This window comes from Egretta garzetta, unplaced genomic scaffold (genome assembly GCF_000687185.1).
Source record: "Egretta garzetta isolate BGI_Z169 unplaced genomic scaffold, ASM68718v1 scaffold64, whole genome shotgun sequence".
Classification (NCBI taxonomy): Eukaryota; Metazoa; Chordata; class Aves; order Pelecaniformes; family Ardeidae; genus Egretta; species Egretta garzetta.
In genome coordinates this window covers 2,975,584-2,993,317 of record NW_009259596.1, presented here as the reverse complement: position 1 = coordinate 2,993,317, position 17,734 = coordinate 2,975,584, and the positions used below count along the sequence as shown (strand labels likewise).

Below are 17,734 nucleotides of genomic sequence, written 5' to 3'. Positions count from 1 at the left end.
CATTCAAGGCCAGGTTGGACGGGGCTCTGAGCAACCTGATCTAGTTAGCGGTGTCCCTGCTCCCTGCAGGGGGGTTGGACTAGATGACCTCTAGGGGTCCCTTCCAACCCAAAACATTCTATGATTCTATGATTCTAATACATCTAAGCTCCTAGTTTTAAACATCTCAGCTTCTTGCAATGACTGAGTTGACTCTCTGAAGTGGTTACAGTTATGTCCTGAAGGGATCTGCTTTACAGCCCGGTCCCCCTGAGGTCTGTTTGTTTTGTAGGGGGTGGCTGCTTTCTAGAGGTGAAATATTGTTGAGGTAAATGGCAGTGTAAGAATCCGTTTTCCCCAGGTAGCATTTGATTGTGGCCTCTTATGTGCAATACCAGATTGGTGGATTTTAATCTGAAATTCATAAATGAGGTTTTGTTTTATGGTTTTTTTGAGGGGCGGTGGGGGAGTTCTAGTTGTATTCTAGTGAAAGTAAGTACCAGCTGTGTTAACAGTAGGAGTAACCTTGGACTTTTTTCCAGAAGACAAATGGCTGAAGATCTGCAGTAACAGTAAGCTGAAGGAAATAAGATATGTCACACTGCTGACTTGGTTTCTCCTGTTTTAGTTAGTTGATGTGGTGTTTTCTCCTCCTGACACTTCTCAAGGAAATCACAAGTTATAAGATTAGACTGTTACAAACATTCTAGACTAGAGACTTCGTTCTTCACGAGTGATCCGCTTGATTTCTGTAAGACTGCTGTGTGACAAAAGCTTTCTCTAGTGACTGACAGAAGGTTGAGTTTGTGGTAATTCTGTACTGTCTGCTTTGTTCAATGGTGTAAATGTTCATTTTTATAAGAAAATTTCACATAAGCTACCTAAAGAGTATATGGCTGTGTCTACATAAGTGTGTACATTTAAAGTGAGGCATTACCTATTTCATAAGTGCTTTAACTTTTGCACGGTTAACCCAAATATTGCACCGAATAGTATTTGTGTTTACTGGGGCTTCAGATATCTACCATTTTGACTGACCACATCAATAAGATGCTGGTGTTCTTAGTTATTTCTTCATTCTTCATGAAACTTCATGAAACTTTGGTGAGGTTTCCTCCAGAGGTCCACGCAATCGTGTGTTTTATTCTCTGAGTTTATGTGTGTCTCTGCAAGTTGCATATGCTTTGATAGATAAGGAATCTTCTCATGCCTGTGACTGCTACAGCTTCCTTTTACCAAAATGACATTAATCCCCTTTATGTAATTTTTGTCTGTCACTGAAGTATTTCTTCGCTATAGAGAAGGGAGTAATCTTTCCAATTTACCTCAGTTCTTGCGTTTTCTTTGCTTTTCTGCTCCAAAGCTAATCTCTCATTAGTTCTTGAAAGCTGTGTTCTAGAAGAGGCTACGGAGCGATAGTCCATTTGTTATAGTGAGAGCTAGAGTCAGGACCCACCAGTGTGTATCTTTGGCTTGAGGAAAGGCTTAAACATTGGGTGGATCTGACTAATCCAGAGAAAGAGGTGTTAATTGCTTGCTATCCTGTGCACTGGGTTGATGCACTATGATGGTAAACCATGACAGAAAAACAGATCCAATTTTGACTTCCTCCCCCATGAAGCTAATTCCAGAGTCAAGATGAAGAATATTAATATGCTTATTTTTCAGTCTTGTTTTTTTCCATGATTAAGGGCTTGCTGGTTTTACAATGGAGTTCTGTTGTCTACAATATTTCATTTATATTTTGAATTTTTGGCAGTATGAACTAAAAGTGGTAAAGCTTGTCTTGCATTTTGTATATAATTTAGGGTGCTGTTAGGGGCTCAGTTTGATATTTATTTATTTTTATTTTTTTACATATGTCTTGATGAATTTTTACTGAAGGAAATAGCAGAATTATACTGTTTGAGAAAACTAGACATGGAAGACAAATATGATGGACTTACTCATCAAATAAAGACAGTGGGGAAAAGTCTTGCTTTGTGATCTTTTTGTCCTCTTCCAGAAATGCCTGTTTCTGTTGATCTGCGAGGAAAAAAACAAGATGTTAACTCTGACTGTAATTACTCTATTTTTCCTTGTATTACTTGTTCCTCATATGTCCTCAGATATGAGTTCTATGAGACATCATTCCATTACTAGTGAAATTAATTTTCTTCTGATTTGTTATCATCTATGAAAGTTCAATTTGTCACCGAAATCGGGAAGAACGAACCTCATAACACCAATGTAGTGTTAAAAGGCAGGCATTCTTTATTCACGGTGCCGGGTGCACGGGGGATCGCTCCACCTAACGTGCATACCTTCAAGCGGCAACTTGTCCCGTTTATATGTAGCAAAGTATTACATATGCATGAAGTTTCCCAATATGCCTATACATATGCATAACCTGTCTCCGCTTTGTATTAAAATTAGCTTCAAGAGGTCATTTCCATAAATCCCTCCCCACTGCGCCTGCTCAGTGCCTCCTTGTGGTGGTCGTCAGGGGTCGTGGGGATGAAGGCTGATGGCTCCTCTTCGTCACTGCTAGTAACCCCTTGTTCTTGCGCAGACTCAGTTGCTCCTTGGCTCTTGCCCAAACTGCAGGGTCAGTGTAAACCAGTTCTTAAGGTAAACTCCTGGTTCTTATCAAAAACTCCTTCGTAAGGAGCCACAAATCTTACTGCGTCAATTAGTTCTCATTCCTTCTAGTCTAGCAACCTTGGCAAACCGTTATTATCCTTTTGCTTCATCCCCTCCCGATTCTTCCCGTCCTTGAATAGGGTTCTAAATTTACTAAGTAACTATACTACAGACTTTAGAAAAACATCCAAACTAGACACTACTGATTTTAGCAAAGCAACAGCAAACTAGACAATAAGGCCTAAATCTTATGCATGCAAGCCGCTTACATCTGGGGATCTTTTGACCCTTAAGGTAACAAATTGATCTTCACTGAAATCTAGAGGTTCTCTGTGCTCAGAAGAATTCAACAACTTGTATATTCAGAATGTACATGGAATGATTCCCAGCTCTAACAGGAGGTTGACTTGGTCTGTCTGTCATGGCTAATAGGATGTTTTCCGCTGCTAGAATGTTCCCTGGGGCACTAGACTGTTATGAGGCGTGTTGGTACCTTTAGTTTAACATTGACAAGTGTATGAGAACATTTTTGTATACTGCGCTTGCTACCTACAGCTATCTGTACTGAAATCTTTTAGAAACTTTGTATTGCTTTACTATGTTGATTGCCATACAAAATTTGGCTATTTCATGTTGCTTAGAGAAGCACGGAGGAAGGGGAGAAACAGTGATGAATTATCTTGATGATAAAGAACAAATTTGCCTTTCCTGTGTGGCTTATTTTTCTTTTGTCCCTGTCTTTCAGTCGTGTTGCGCTGGTGTTCATGTCAACAGTTCTGTATTGTTTGTGGCTGTGTGGTATTAACTTCACGTGCAACGCAGCTTGTGGTTTCTTAATGATTTTCAGTGTGCACTGAAGGGTGATGTAAATCAGAGAGTTTAAATTCTGGTGGTTTTCCAAACATAATTTAAGATTTATTTTTTCTAATTATAATGCAAGTTTTAAAAGCCTGGAGAGAAAAGATGTAAGGCTTTCACACAGAGACTCAAATGGTCAGGTTCTTCCTACCACCTTATTTTGCAGTGCAAAGCTCAAAAATTACAGTCTTTAAACCTCTCTTAGAGCCACTGTCTGATTCTGCAAGTGATTAAGCCTTTGGGTGTGTGGTTTCGCTTAAACACTGAAGTTATGAGGCTCTCAGAGCTTGTATCTGGGGTCTGCTGCACCTAAAATGAAAGGCTAATTATTTTGCTTCTGTGTGAACTGATTAAAAGACTGTGAGCCTGAAAGCTTTTCTTGTTTCTTGTGCGTGCCCCTCAGACCATACCTAGCTGACTAATTCGGGTCTGTGGATGTTTAAACTCTCAAGCTGCAAGTGAGAAGTAGCTGATAGCTGTAGGATGTGACTCACAGCAGGAGATGCCAAACTGGGTGGTTTTGAAGATGATATCTCTTTATAACAGCATCAACAGGTCCTGAATGGGTTCTTCAAGTCACTCTGAAGCGACCCCCAAGATAAGTGCAGAAGGACCAGACCTTGCCACTCAGTGAGTCAACTTATGGTCATCTGTGGAAGAAAGGCCCAGAGGTCATGGAAAACGAGCACTGAGAAGCCCTTTCACAATGACCACTGGGGACCCCCAAAGAGCACTGACTCAAATCACTGAGCATGCATGATTGGGAGGGGAATATGTAAATGAATTTCAGGAACTCATTTTCATATGCATGTAAAACTTGTATAGAAGCTATGCAACTAACCCTGTGTAGCACACACATTAGGAGGGGCAATCCCCTGTGCGTCCAGCACTGCAATAAAGAATACCTGCTTGATAGTCTGGCAAATTGACTACTGAGTCATGATTTTGGCTTTTCACGGCTTCATTCCAATTAGAGATTTGTGAATTCATGTAAGAATGTAGTATCTACTGTTTCATATCAAGTAACTGACATTTGATAATACTTCAGTTTTACCCCAGTGAAAGAGTGAGATTTTGTTTCTGGTTTATGATGTGTTGAAGCTCCCTGCCCTGCTGTCCATTCCAGGTAGTTGTTGTCATCTTGTTTGTCTCTTCTGGGTTCCTTTCGGAAGAGTAAAATTCTCTGTGAGGCAGAAGACTCGCAAAAGCTTAAGTAATTAGGCTTGAATTTGTTGTTTGTTTGAGGTGTAAGCTAACATGTTCTACTTGAGGCGAAGGTTGGTAATTTGTAACTGTAGCTAATTCTTGGACAGGTAACTGGACCTATATAAATTCTTTATGCGCGTATCCCAGGTAGTAAACTTTTTGAGTTGTCTCTTTTTAGTAGTCAAGCTCTTAAATTTATTCATCGGTATTTGGTAAGCTATGTCTGTTGCTCAGGATCTATGGTGTTTTGAGTAATGGTGCCTCCTGGAGCCTCTGTGTCTTCTGAATGCTGTAAGGCCTCCTTATTTCATGCACACTGGGGAGGAAGTTACAGAGAAACAAGTTGCTTGTTGACTTAGGTTGTAAAGTAGGGGAATATATATTGCAAACAGGGAAGATGCACGGCAGTGTGCCCTTGTTATTCTCTTGCTCTTGAGTCTCCTGAGTTTCGGGGCTGCTTAGTATTTTGGAGTAGATGAGGACTGGTTTTCAAAATCTAAGCTACAATTTAAAATACGACCCTCAGGTCAGGCACTAATGTTTTTCCTATTTGAGATATATTTATCTGACTTGCTAGAAAGTATTTTGCTTTTAAATGCATACTTTATTGCCTGGATACAATAGGTTGAGAAACAAGGGTTCTTTTGCTGTTACTGCTTTTTAACTCTTAAATATTAAGAAAAAAAGCTGATATTGCTAGTGAAAGGTCAACTAGTCTTCTCTGAATTGCAGATTTAAAATGAATGTATATTATGGCCAACTTTTCACTTGCTACTGTATGTAACGAAGTAAAAGGTGCAGTCTGGGACAAGCAACCAGAGGGAGGTATGTAAATTGGAAGCTAGGAGAAAAACAAAAGCCAGTCATCCTACATATAGTCATTTTGGCTGTGAGATCCTTGAACCAGAATATCGTATTTTATAAAATCTACATTAGTGCATGTGAATTCTTGATAATATCTGTTAGACAAGAACTGGGGAGTTTCTGGAAAATGGGGAAGGAGAAAGGATGGTCATTCACAACTAGAGAAATAGTCATGAGTAATAAGTGAAGTTGGATATCTTTGGATACTGGAGTGACAGTAAGGTGGAATTTTTATTTTTCTGAAGAATAAGGTGGGGGTTTTTTTAATGAGTATCTGTAGTATTGCTGAGTGTCTGCACCTATATGCATCGATTTATGTTTCTAACTTATGATCCAGTGGTCTTTCCATTTCTCAATGGCTTCCGATTTCCATTTAATTGTACGTGAATATTTTGTAAGAATTCAATCTGCCCAGTACTGGAAAACACTTCTGAACTGAAATGAAAATGTAGTTTAAACTTTTATTTAGTAGAATAGCAAGTTTTTGTGCCCATCTGAAAGTATAGGAAAAATGTTTTTTTTGTTTTGTTCTTCACTGTCATATAAAAATTGCTAAAACTCTGTCTGAAATTAGGACTGTGGCTATAATACTGCCAGCTGGGTTTTTAGGAAAGAAAAAAGCATTTTTTGCTTAGTTTATTAAAACTTACTGAAAACAGAAGATAGATAATGCTGTGAGTTTAGATACCGCTTTAAATAAAAATTGTACAGCAAATAAACAAAGATGCCCCAAGAAGAACGAGATGACCACGTAATGAGAAAATACATAACTACTTATTGCTAGATCACTTTCTTACATTTCTCATATCTGTTGCCTCACTATAATAGACTACTCTTCCTCTCCTGCTTTCTCAGTATTATAAGTGATGTCACCAAGGATTTATTTCATTGACCTTTAGCGCAGTGAGAACAAACAATCATAGTCATACATTTCTTAGCTTTTTTTCCAGTGCATTCAGTGTTTAGCATTTGTAGATGCCCACCTTATTTTCCTTATTTTTTTTTACTTGATACATCTATCAAAACTTTTTTGACCTATATATAAGCAATTTTTCTTCATTATAAGTTGAAATGACAGATATTTTACTTGAAGGCAGTCAAATGATCTTATAGGGAACAGCTGAATATAGAGACTGTTTATCCATGACCTATGCTGGGGAAGGAGTCATTCAAAGTCTCTGCTTGGTTTTTAATGTGCATTTCTGTATATAAAATATTCACGGTGTTTACATTACCATTTGCATTCATATATAGAGTAATACTTTGTTGCCATTTGCATTGTTTTGGAACGTTTGCAAAATAAAGTGTTTGGGATGGCTGTCCATTGCCAAGGAATGTTACTTTCTCTCTTCCTGCTATCCATGGTACTAAAAGATGAGGCCAGTCCCTCTGAAGATTTTTAGTCTTATGTAATTAAACTTTCTTATTGTGAAATAGATAGATAAATACTCCCCTTCTGAATAAATTGCAACTTCTAGTAACTCTTAATTTGAATGAGATGAGTAGCTTCAGGAGTCTGTTTATCATTTTTGTTTAGATAAAGCAGCAATGCCTGTTCAGTTGCTGAAGATCATTAAAGGAAAATCTGAGACTTCACTACCAAGCCATTTGCAGAAGGAGGATTTGCAACATTTGCAAGAAGGCCTTGATCATACCAACAAATATTTTCAGGTAACTTACTAATAAAAGAATTTTGGCTTACTTCGAAACAGCTCCTGGTATATTTATAAGGGACCTCCATATTCCAGCTCAGTTGGTGACTTGGTGCAGCTGTGGGTCTTTGCGTGCATCTGTTGCGTATTTTTAAGCAACGCAAGACTATGACCCTTTTGAACTTTGTTGCATGTTCCTATTGACTTCATTGATTCACAGTTCTGTCCTTTCCTCTTACACTGTCAGAATTAAATTTTATAAGAGGTCGTCTTAGTTTGTGAACTTTGGACCCATTTAAAAGCACATTAATATGCAGAAGGCTGTGCTGAAAATGGAGGGTTTGGGAGAGGTTAAGTTGTATTTTGTTTTAAAAAAAGATAGTAATGAGCACCACCATCCTGTTAGAGATCAGATTTCAGAGTAATGACTTCTAAAGCAGTTTTCCTTTCTTGTATGAAGCAATGCAATAGCCAGCTTTATGAAGAGGACTCTGTAGCAACTACCTGCATCAAGATACAATTAGGTTTTTTATCATTACCAAGTGTGCATTTATATTTTGCAGTAGTCACAAATATATTTCAGGTTGGAAGTACAATCCTAGTATACTAGTGAAATGCAGAAATATTTTTTTTTAATCCCTAAAAAAAGTGTACTATGTAAAATGCAGTGTCAATTCTTGAGGGATTCTTTTTTTAACCTGTTTAACTTTTTTTGTGAATGGTTCTGAAAATCCTTTTAATCATCCCTGATAATTAAGCAGCAGGAAATTAACATCATCCCAGGCTTGCCTTCAGTCTGTTACCAAAAAATGGGGGGACGGGAAAGCAAGCTAATTCTATAGAAAACCTTAGGTGGCTTGAATCCTTAAGATATGGCACAAATATTTTAACAATATGAGCTGAACTGGCCTCATGATTTTCTGTATCCAAAGAGCATTTTGGCTTCCCCAGCTGTATATTTGCAGTTCCAGCTCTAGTGCTTATCTGACCCCGTGATTGAGTCCATTCATGAGAAATAAACTGGCAGAAGACTGTCCATATTGATGGAGAGAGGGTGCTTTGCTGCTGCTCTCGCTCTCTGAACTGGTTCATTATGGTGTCAAAGAGATGCCAGCAGTAGTGCAATTAGGTGAAGGAAAGGAACAAAACTGCCCTTTTTGGAAGCAGGCAGCAGTACAGTGTGATAGGAGGTGATTTGATTGAGAATGATCCAGCCTCCCTTAGGTCTTGTAAAGGAACAAATGTAAACATCAATAACCAATGCTGCTAGTAAACAGAGTTTCTGTTCCTCAGGGTGTAGTTTTCTGTCCCCGTTCACCTGCAGGGCATATAGGCTCTCCTGCTTTTAAGAGCTATGTCTGCAAGCACCCCTGACATGGAAAAATAGGGATTCTTGTTCACAAAGGAATTGTTGAAGCTGACAAAAATGGATTATAAATTAGAAAATGTTTCTGCCAAAATAAATGTTTCCATTAGGAAAGCAGAATAATTATTACCAGACTGTGGTTTAAAGCTTGCATGCAGTGTTATAGCCCATTGCTGAAAGAGAAGGTGTATAGAATCTCTTTCTCAGACTTCTGCCTTATGTTAAGAAAACTTCATGTTGCTGCTGATCTGGATTAGTAGGTGAGTAAAACAGTTTGGCATAAAAACAGTGCAACTGGAGAGCTGATAAAGCTGGTGCTAATGCACCATTAAATATGTAGGAAAATCCAGTTCTGCAGGCTGAGCTTGAAGCAAACCATAGAATGTGATTCTGTAATGCATTGATGTTAGGTTATCTTAGCAGTGGCACAGCACACTGTCACTCTAGACCTGCCAAAATAGGGATCAGGTCCTGCTTTGAGAAGGGATGAAGGGGAGAAGACCATTTTTATTAGTCGTGTTCTGGGAAAAAGCAACAAAAAACATCCAGGATGCTTCTGTCTGTCTTGTGTGCTTCCATTCAGTTCTTTCATTCTTCTGAAAATTTTTTGCTTTCTGGCATCCCTCTGAACAATACAAATTTTAATTTAAATTTGTGCAAACACAGCACAAGGAATGTCCATACATTGTCAGTCATCATGTACATTAACTGAACCTGATGGCTGCTTCTGTTAATTCATCATCCTCTGTATTTTGCTATGGCAAAGCTGAACCAAACCTGAACATCGGCTGCTAAATCAGCTGTTGGGCCAGACTGAGGAATGAGGCTGTGACAAGGAAGGAGACAGATTCACTAGAGGAACTGCACATAGTCAGTTTGAGGCAAGTAGTGGTATATGGGATGGGGAAGGTTTTTGAAAAAGTTTTTCTATGGACTCAATAAGCAGTGCAGGATTTGTGGGAGAAAAGTGAATTTGAGCAGGTTTTGCTAAGGTAGGTTCTGTTGAAGTTTGGAGCCCAAGATCTAGAGAGTAGGTGTTTGGGATACAAGGGAAAGCGGTGGGGCCAGACTATTATAGTGAAGAATGTGGCCCCAGAATTTGAAAACTCATTGGAAGATACCAGGATGTAAAAGGAAAAATAAGATGTCAAAATGGTCAGAAAGCAGTCTCTATCTCATCGATGTATTCTGCTTTTAAATAGCATGCTTGTGTGGATTGGAATTTCTTAGAATTCTTAGAAAAGGGTGATTTATGGAGTGTTAGTATTTATTTATAAGACAGATAGTAAAATAAATTGTTGAATTTGATTTTGATTCCTTCTCAGTTAATGTGTTGTAAAACTAATTTGACTCTGAAAAGCCTCTACAGTAATAATTCACTGCTGTACATTTTATCCTAATTTGATTTAAGAGTTGTTTACTAACATTTAAGTCAAGCTTCCCACTGAATATGTGTACTGTAAAATCATTATGATTTACCTGACTGTCCTCTTAATGTTGCTTTTGTGCATTTATAGACAGATTGCCCCTGCTGTGTCTTTATGAGAAACCTTTTATTTTATTTCCTGTGCTGTTTGTGTAGTTCTCTTAAACACGTTAAAGAGTCTGTTTCCAAATTTCTGTATTTTTCTTTATTGAACCAATTTTGGTGGTTTTATCTTTGAGAAGGACACAGTGCTTTACCTGCCATACTATGGAAGAATACCTTTGGCTGACATTTTTGCTATTGTTGAAGGAGAACCTTTTTTAATGAGATAACATCTTCCTAAACAAAACACATTTGTTCCAAAGAGATGTTAACATCACTGAAATAGCTGGTCTGTGATTTTTGCTTAATTGTAACTTAAATTTCATTATAAAGAGAGTATTTTTACATAATTAACAGAACCTTTGCGTCTTTTAGAGTGTTGGTATTACTGACAAATAAATAGGTCACTACAGTTTAAAAACTTCTAATACTGCTCTCCCAGCTGGGCAGTTTTTTTAATTTTTCAGAGAAGATTATTTATCTTCATATATATCTTTTATCTCTTGACTGTGGTTTTGTTTTAATATTCAAATTGTAAACCTTTGCCAATATTTTTTGAGAAATTGCTGTATCTTTTAAGATTTTGTCACCCTACCTTTTCAGCCACCTTTCAGGTTTTGTGCTAAAACTGTAGCCTTTGTACTATTATTATAACTAGTAAAAGGTACTTCCGTAGCTGCTATTTCATTGTTTGGTCTAGGCTTAGCAGTAGTAGTCAGTAGCATTGACATGTAATGTTTTCTTTGTTATATCCCAAGAATATTGCTCTTCAATGCTGTCTTTAGCAGTTTTAATTATTTTTTTTTTAAATTCAGATGGTAATTTGCACTTATCACTTCAATTCTACCTTTTTTTAGCTTATAGATGTTTCAGCTGTTATCAGTGTTTTAGTAACTTAGAGGCTTATAGTCTTAGTTCACAATATTTATTTATTTACGTTTTAGGGAATAGTTATTCTTTTCTACCCATTAACGAAACTCGGAGATGGAACAGACTTTTTCAAGATTGTTCTTCAAGGTACTACATTTAAATTTATTTTGTTGAACTTCTTGACACTTTTTTTGACATCATGCTATTACATCACTAGTACCTGCTTTTTTAGTGTTCAGTAAAATCCTGTATTTAAAATACTTTCTAAAAGTTTTCATTCTCTACAAAAATAGATTATTTTAAACGTATGCCAGGTAAGTTAATGGAAACAATACAGTCTTTATATTTCACTAGACTTCTTGTTGCAGAACTGTTTAAAATGCTGTCCTGGAAATGCATTAGCTGTATGTACAGCTTTAATAGTGTATTTTTAAACTGCTTATCATAAATAAGGACTAAAAGAAATGCACAGTTAACAGTTACCATGTAATATACGTAGTATATACTATGTAAGTGCACATTTACTATAGGTCAGTGTGTTGATTAGCAGCAAAATATTTGTATTTCATTCTGTTTTCATCTAAGCACTTATAAATGGGATTTCACCCTATTATGGAGGTATTCAAATATCATTAGACACATTAACACATTGAAAGACTTAAGTTGTTCATCATGTAAATAAATGATACTAAAAAATAATATGTCCCTTCTAAGCCCAAAACTCATCACCCCCTCCAGCGAGGAAGGAGGAGGATGTCATTAGTCAGGAGTCTATGTTGAATTCAAGGAACTTTTCATTTCCTTCTCAGCTCCTTCCTTACACTGGTTAGAGAATCATCACTTGCTCCCTCTGAGCCTTCCTGATTCTACAAATTCTGTGATTGTGGCCAAACAGCAGGCGTGGGGGGTACAGGTACTACCTGGTGATGCTGCTTGTGACTGGTGTTGGCAGAATTGAATGAAGTTGATGGGCCTCAGTCAGTTTCCATGCTGGCTTCAGGATTCCCAAAGAGGGATGCAAAACTGCTTTGAGTCTTGCTACTTTCACGTGGCTGTTCAGGAGGGCCAAGAATTTCTGCCCATTCTACACAGCATCAAAAAATAAGTTTGCACATCTAAATCATTAGCGTTGTTTCTGAAACAGTAAGAGGTATAAAACACTTCTAAAATAACAATGTAATTTCTGCTTCAGTCCTCCTGGAAGGCTATTTATTGATATGTCTATGTCCTAATATATCTCCAGTTTATAAAGTTGTACAGTATGATCTGTGTTAATGTAGAAAATCAAATGTGACTGGATAATATTTCCTCTCTTAACACTCTACACTGAGTTGTCCAAGTGGAAATCTGTGTTACTTCTCTTTAATGTACATTGATGTACTACGTGTGCACGTTTTAAGTGGTCCTCTTATGTAGAATATTCTAATTGATATACATATAGTTAGCACATAAAAGCAGTTGTATAACTATTTGAAAGAATTTTCTGTTTGTAAATTAATTGGAATTAAATGTTAGACTCTGTAAATTAACTTATTTTGGTAATCTCTTCCCATTGCTGTTTTGTTTTGGAGAAGGTATGGTGATTGAAATTGCTTCTGCTTTTTTTTCCTCTAGATTTGGATAACTTGTGTTCACGGATCAACAGCATCAATATTTTAATATATGGAAAAATGGCACAGGATTGTGCAAAAGTTATACGCCGTGGGGTAAGATACATATATTTCTTCTTATTTTAGGAATTGTTTTCCACAGATATATGTTGACTTCTTATCTTGTCTTTGCATAGCTATTACTGGAATCAGAAATAGTCTATTCAGTCAGTTCAAATCTGTAAATATGAACTAGAAAAAAACATGAAGTATTTGCTTATGTAAATTCTTTCTAACAATAATATTGAAATAAAGCAGTTCTTTTTGTCAGTGTGGTTTACCTATCAAATAAAAGATCATGAATATAGATGATCTAGAAGTCATCCATTTATGTTCATAATTTGAATGTCTATTGCCATATGATAAGATAGATTATAGAATTAAATTGATTTAAAAGACAGTTACACTGAAAGCTTTAAAAAAAAAAAATCAGAACTATGTCCATGGTTTTCTCTATTGGCTGGGTGCTGGTGTCTTTCTTTGCTGGAGATACAAGCTTGGTTTGATTAGCTCCAGGGTAAGGGACATTGGCAAGTCAGCCTATGAGTGAGACAGTGTGTTGTAACTAAAGAAGGAAAACAAGCTGAAAACAATTACCTCAACTTAATATTTTGTATTAGATTTCCTGTCAGTTTGCTGACATTTCAATATTAGCAGAGATCAAATTAAAATTAGCGTACAATACGTTATGAGCTCCTGTTAGTGCTTTTTCATTTGTGATAACAATTAACACTAAATCATAGAATGGTTTGGGCTGGAAGGGACCTTTAAAGGTCATCCAGTTCCAACCTCCCTGTCACGGCAGGGACATCTTTCACTACATCAGGTTGCTCCAAAGCCCTGTCCAACCTGACTTTGAACGCTTCTGATGATGGGGCATCCACAGCTTCTCTGGGCAAATTGTTCCAGCATCTCACCACCCTCAACATAAAGAATTTCTTCCTTATGTCCAATGTAAAGCTACCTTCAGTAGCCTACTTTCAGTTTAAAACCATTGCCCCTTGTCCTGACACTATGGGCCTTGGTAAAAAGTCTTTCTCCAAAAAGATGGAAAGTTATTTAGTGGAAAAAAATAGGGCTTTGATTTCACAATCTTAGAAATATTTATTATGCAAAAAAGTTAAGGGCTTTCTCAAATGTGGAAATAACAATGGCTTAGATAGGATTCTGTCAGGGTTTTTCAGCTCAGATGGACTATTACACCTGAACTCTGATGATCTGTATGTTGAAAAAGGTAAAAATTATAGCAGACCTTAGGTCATGACATCAAAATACCACTTTAAGTCCAAGTTGCTCTGAATTTATGGAACATTTTCATTTCAGTTTAGATACATACATATTATTTTTATGGAATTCTACCTAAGGTTAAATAATTACTTCTGCTTGGTTCTCAGCTTTTTTTTTTTTTCTTTTTGAGAAGGAAAGATGTATGTATATTCTTTGAGAGTGATCATGCTGTTTCTGGATAGTAGCTTATACACTGAATTGTATCAGCTTCAAAGATGCATGCATCAGTTTGAGATCTAGGGGAACAAAGCTGCTAATTTCAAGAATTATGCCTATAATTAGAGCTGAGGCATTTATATAAAGTATGGTGACTTATATTACAGTTTTTATATAATTATGTGCTTATAAAGATTCAGACACTGAAAACTTTTGAATCCCTGTGTTTTCAACATTGTTAATCTGACTAAATTAATACAGATTTGATGAGTACGTATAGATTAGACAGAAGGAACTGAATGTTTAATTATTGCTTTTGTCATATAGACAATCCTCAAACAGCAGGTGACATACGCTGACTGCCTCTTTAGATGGGTAAAAAAAAAAGTATCTTCCCCAAGAAAAAGTTTAGTGCTTCTCTTTTTTTCAACAGAGATGTAACTGTTTTGATTTTTATCACTTTTCAAATTATAGTTGAAGTCAGTAAAGAGGTTTGGAAGTTACAGAACATGTAGGACAGACTGACATGACAGTGAAATCTATCTCTGTAAAAAGCAAGGCTAAAAAAATTACCAGTTTTATAAATGTTTCATGAATATTTGAAGAAATTTATTTGAAGTTACAGTTGTGACCTAGTGCAGCATTAAAAAAACCCCAAAACAGCAGGATCATGTATAGGTGAAAACTTGCCATGGAAATGAAAGGTGCTGGCATATATCTTTGTAGACCCTTCTCTCTCTTTGTTACTCTTAACTTGCTTTATTTCCAGTCAGATAATTTGTTTTATTAAATTAATGTTAATAATGATAAACAATATTAATAATAATAATAAATAAATAGTAAAATTGCTTGCTGTATTTTTAATGAATCTGTAAAATACTTCAGCAATGTGATTTCTTGTACTTAGAGGATTTTTTTTCTGGCATCATTTACCATATGGCTTTCATCAGCAGATAGTTGAGCTTGTGTTGTGAACTGAATGGGTTAAAACTTTGTTTATGAAGAAATCACTGAGTCTAAGAAACATTTTCCAGCAAAAAGTGCTTGCTGCTGACAGATAGGATGGTGGTAGGTGTTGGGAAGTATACATTATCTGTAGTGTGTAGTCTATTAAATAAAAGTGTGGGTGAGGGCAAAAAAAAAAAATCTATAGGACATCTTCCTCCATTTACATCTAGTATCTCTCCTCCAGCCAGCATAGGTTATGTAAAGGAAAAGTCAGTAACACCTAGTGGTTGTGAATGAAGGATTTCACAGATTGAATTTCACAGATGAATTTAGCCGCAAGGAATAAAAATTACCTAGATCCTTTTAGTAGAACCCGTTTAGAGATTGTGCTATTAATTTGACCTCAAAATTGGTGCGTGGCCCTTTTCAGCCCTTTGATATGTGTGAGCTTGAGGAAAAAACACGGAGGGGCCTTGAGCTGGGTGGTAAGGTGTGCAGGTCAGAGTATTCAGTTTTACGTTGGATTCTGCTGTGCATCAAAGCCTTGTTTTAATGTTTGTCATATGCCATGCTAAAGAGAGAAACATGCCTTGAAGATCAGCAAAATCAGTTCAGTATGTTTAGGGCAGAAAAATCTTTTACAACCGTGAGATACGTATAAAATAAGAAGTGACAGTCTATACAAATTCCTTGATTCCACAGAATTTTGACAGTGAGTTCAGGATAGGAAGTTCCTATCAGCGGGGCAGAGTCCAGTTGGATGCCGGTAGCTAGTGGAGTTCCCCAGGGCTCGGTACTCAGCCCAGTCTTGTTCAACTTGTTCATCAATGACCTGGATGAGGGGACGGAGTGTACCATCAGCAAGTTTGCTGATGACACAAAACTGGGAGGAGTGGCTGATACGCTGGAAGGCTGCGCTGCCATTCAGCGGGACCTGGACAGACTGGAGAGCTGGGCGGAGAGGAACCTGATGAAGTTCAACAAGGGCAAGTGTCGAGTGCTGCACCTGGGGAGGTCAAACCCCATGCACCAGTACAGGCTGGGGGCTGACCTGCTGGAAAGCAGCTCTGCCGGGAGGGACCTGAGAGTCCTGGTGGATGACAAGCTGACCATGAGCCAGCAGTGTGCCCTTGTTGCCAAGAAGGCCAATGGTATCCTGGGGTGTATTAAGAGGAGTGTGGCCAGCAGGTCGAGGGAGGTTCTCCTCCCCCTCTACTCTGCCCTGGTGAGACCCCACCTGGAGTACTGTGTCCAGTTCTGGGCTCCCCAGTTCAAGAAAGATGAGGAACTCCTAGAAAGAGTCCAGAGGAGAGCTACTAGGATGATAAAGGGACTGGAGCACCTCCCCTACGAGGAAAGGCTGAGAGAGTTGGGCTTGTTCAGCCTGAAGAAGAGAAGACTGAGAGGGGACCTTATCAACACATACAAATATCTTAAGGGCGGAAGTCAAGAGGACGGAAGCAGTCTGTTTGCAGTGGTGTCCAGCGACAGGACTAGGGGCAATGGATGCAAACTGAAACATAAGAGGTTTCAGTTGAATATGAGGAAAAACTTCTTTACTCTAAGGGTGACAGAGCACTGGAACAGGCTGCCCAGGGAGGTTGTGGAGTCATCAAAGCCCGCCTGGATGAAGTCCTGTGTAGATTGCTCTAGGAGAACCTGCTTTAGCAGCGGGGTTGGACTAGATGATCTCCCGAGGTCCCTTCCAACCCTTGCGATTCTGTGATTCTGTGAACTAGTTTGCTAAATGCAAATTGCAGAATAATTTTAAATTTAAAGAACAAATCAGTTCTATTGTCCTGATAAGTATACAAATCTTGAACAAGGCCCTGAGCATCAATTAGGAGATAGAAAGTTCAGTATTAAAGAGCTGAGTAGGAAACAGAACGCGCGGGCAACAACCCTTGGAGAGCCAGAGTGCACTAAACCTAGTGTTTGGTCTTCCCCATTGAACTGAACCTTCACAGTACTTTCCACATGTCTTAAATGAGATTTTAATTTTGGAAGAATCTGAATCTGAGGGAACAGAATGATTTCTGAAACGGGCAGAGTTGCAATCTGGCAGTTAGACTTAGATTTCATTTCTAAAAAACCAACGTTTTAGCCATTAAAGAACTACTTGACTAAGGTCCAATACTTCTTGTTTGCTGCTTACAGTTTCAAACTTTACAGTTTTGTAGATTTCCGTATTGTACTTCCCATACTGTAACAGCTTTAGCTAATTGGCCTGGTGGGAGAGGAAGAGCAGGCTGTTCCCATAAATGTGAATAACCTTGTTGTTTTTGTCTCCTGAGAGTCTTCTGGTTCTGTAACAGAATAACCATCAGGAAAAATACTGTCTTTCATTTATTTCTCACTTCTTTGAATGAGTGAAGTAGGATTTCTTTTTGCTGTTCAAAAATATTGGTTGAATCTTATAGTTTGTGTATGTGTGCAATATAATACTCCTTTGTTGACATGAAAATGCACCAATTTATGTAAATGGCTTTAATTCCCAAGCCAATTATAAGAGAACTTCCAATAATTATTCTTAGCTAAAGGTGGAATGGAAACTAATCTATTTTGAAAACAAATATGTCATTAAATTTCAAAGCACTGTGCAGTTTTTTGCATGTTTAGAAATTGCAAGTCACAACCTGTCAAAGTTGACGGTGAATTTGTAACAAATCTGAGAATATACCTGCTCTTTCCACCTGAAAAACTGTATTTTGAGGTTAGTGCTGTCTTTTTTTCTTCACTGAAATTGCAC

The 17,734-nt window shown here is 37.6% G+C and overlaps 1 protein-coding gene across 5 annotated transcripts in view; it reads left to right on the top strand.

Annotated features, from left to right (window-relative positions):
- Positions 1–6,975: 6,975 nt before the first annotated feature.
- POT1 (protection of telomeres 1) overlaps positions 6,976–17,734 on the top strand; it is a 71,835-nt gene continuing 61,076 nt past the window's right edge. Inside the window, exons 1-3 of one of the 5 annotated variants that reach the window (XM_035893696.1) lie at positions 6,976–7,200; positions 11,020–11,092; positions 12,560–12,651. In XM_035893696.1, coding sequence (XP_035749589.1) covers positions 7,078–7,200; positions 11,020–11,092; positions 12,560–12,651 — 288 coding nt within the window. In that variant the 5' untranslated portion in view covers positions 6,976–7,077. Of the gene's footprint in view, positions 7,201–11,013; positions 11,093–11,754; positions 11,859–12,559; positions 12,652–17,734 lie in introns of those variants that run through there. The other 4 variants (XM_035893695.1, XM_009638161.2, XM_035893697.1 and 1 more) reach the window with 4 other exon arrangements.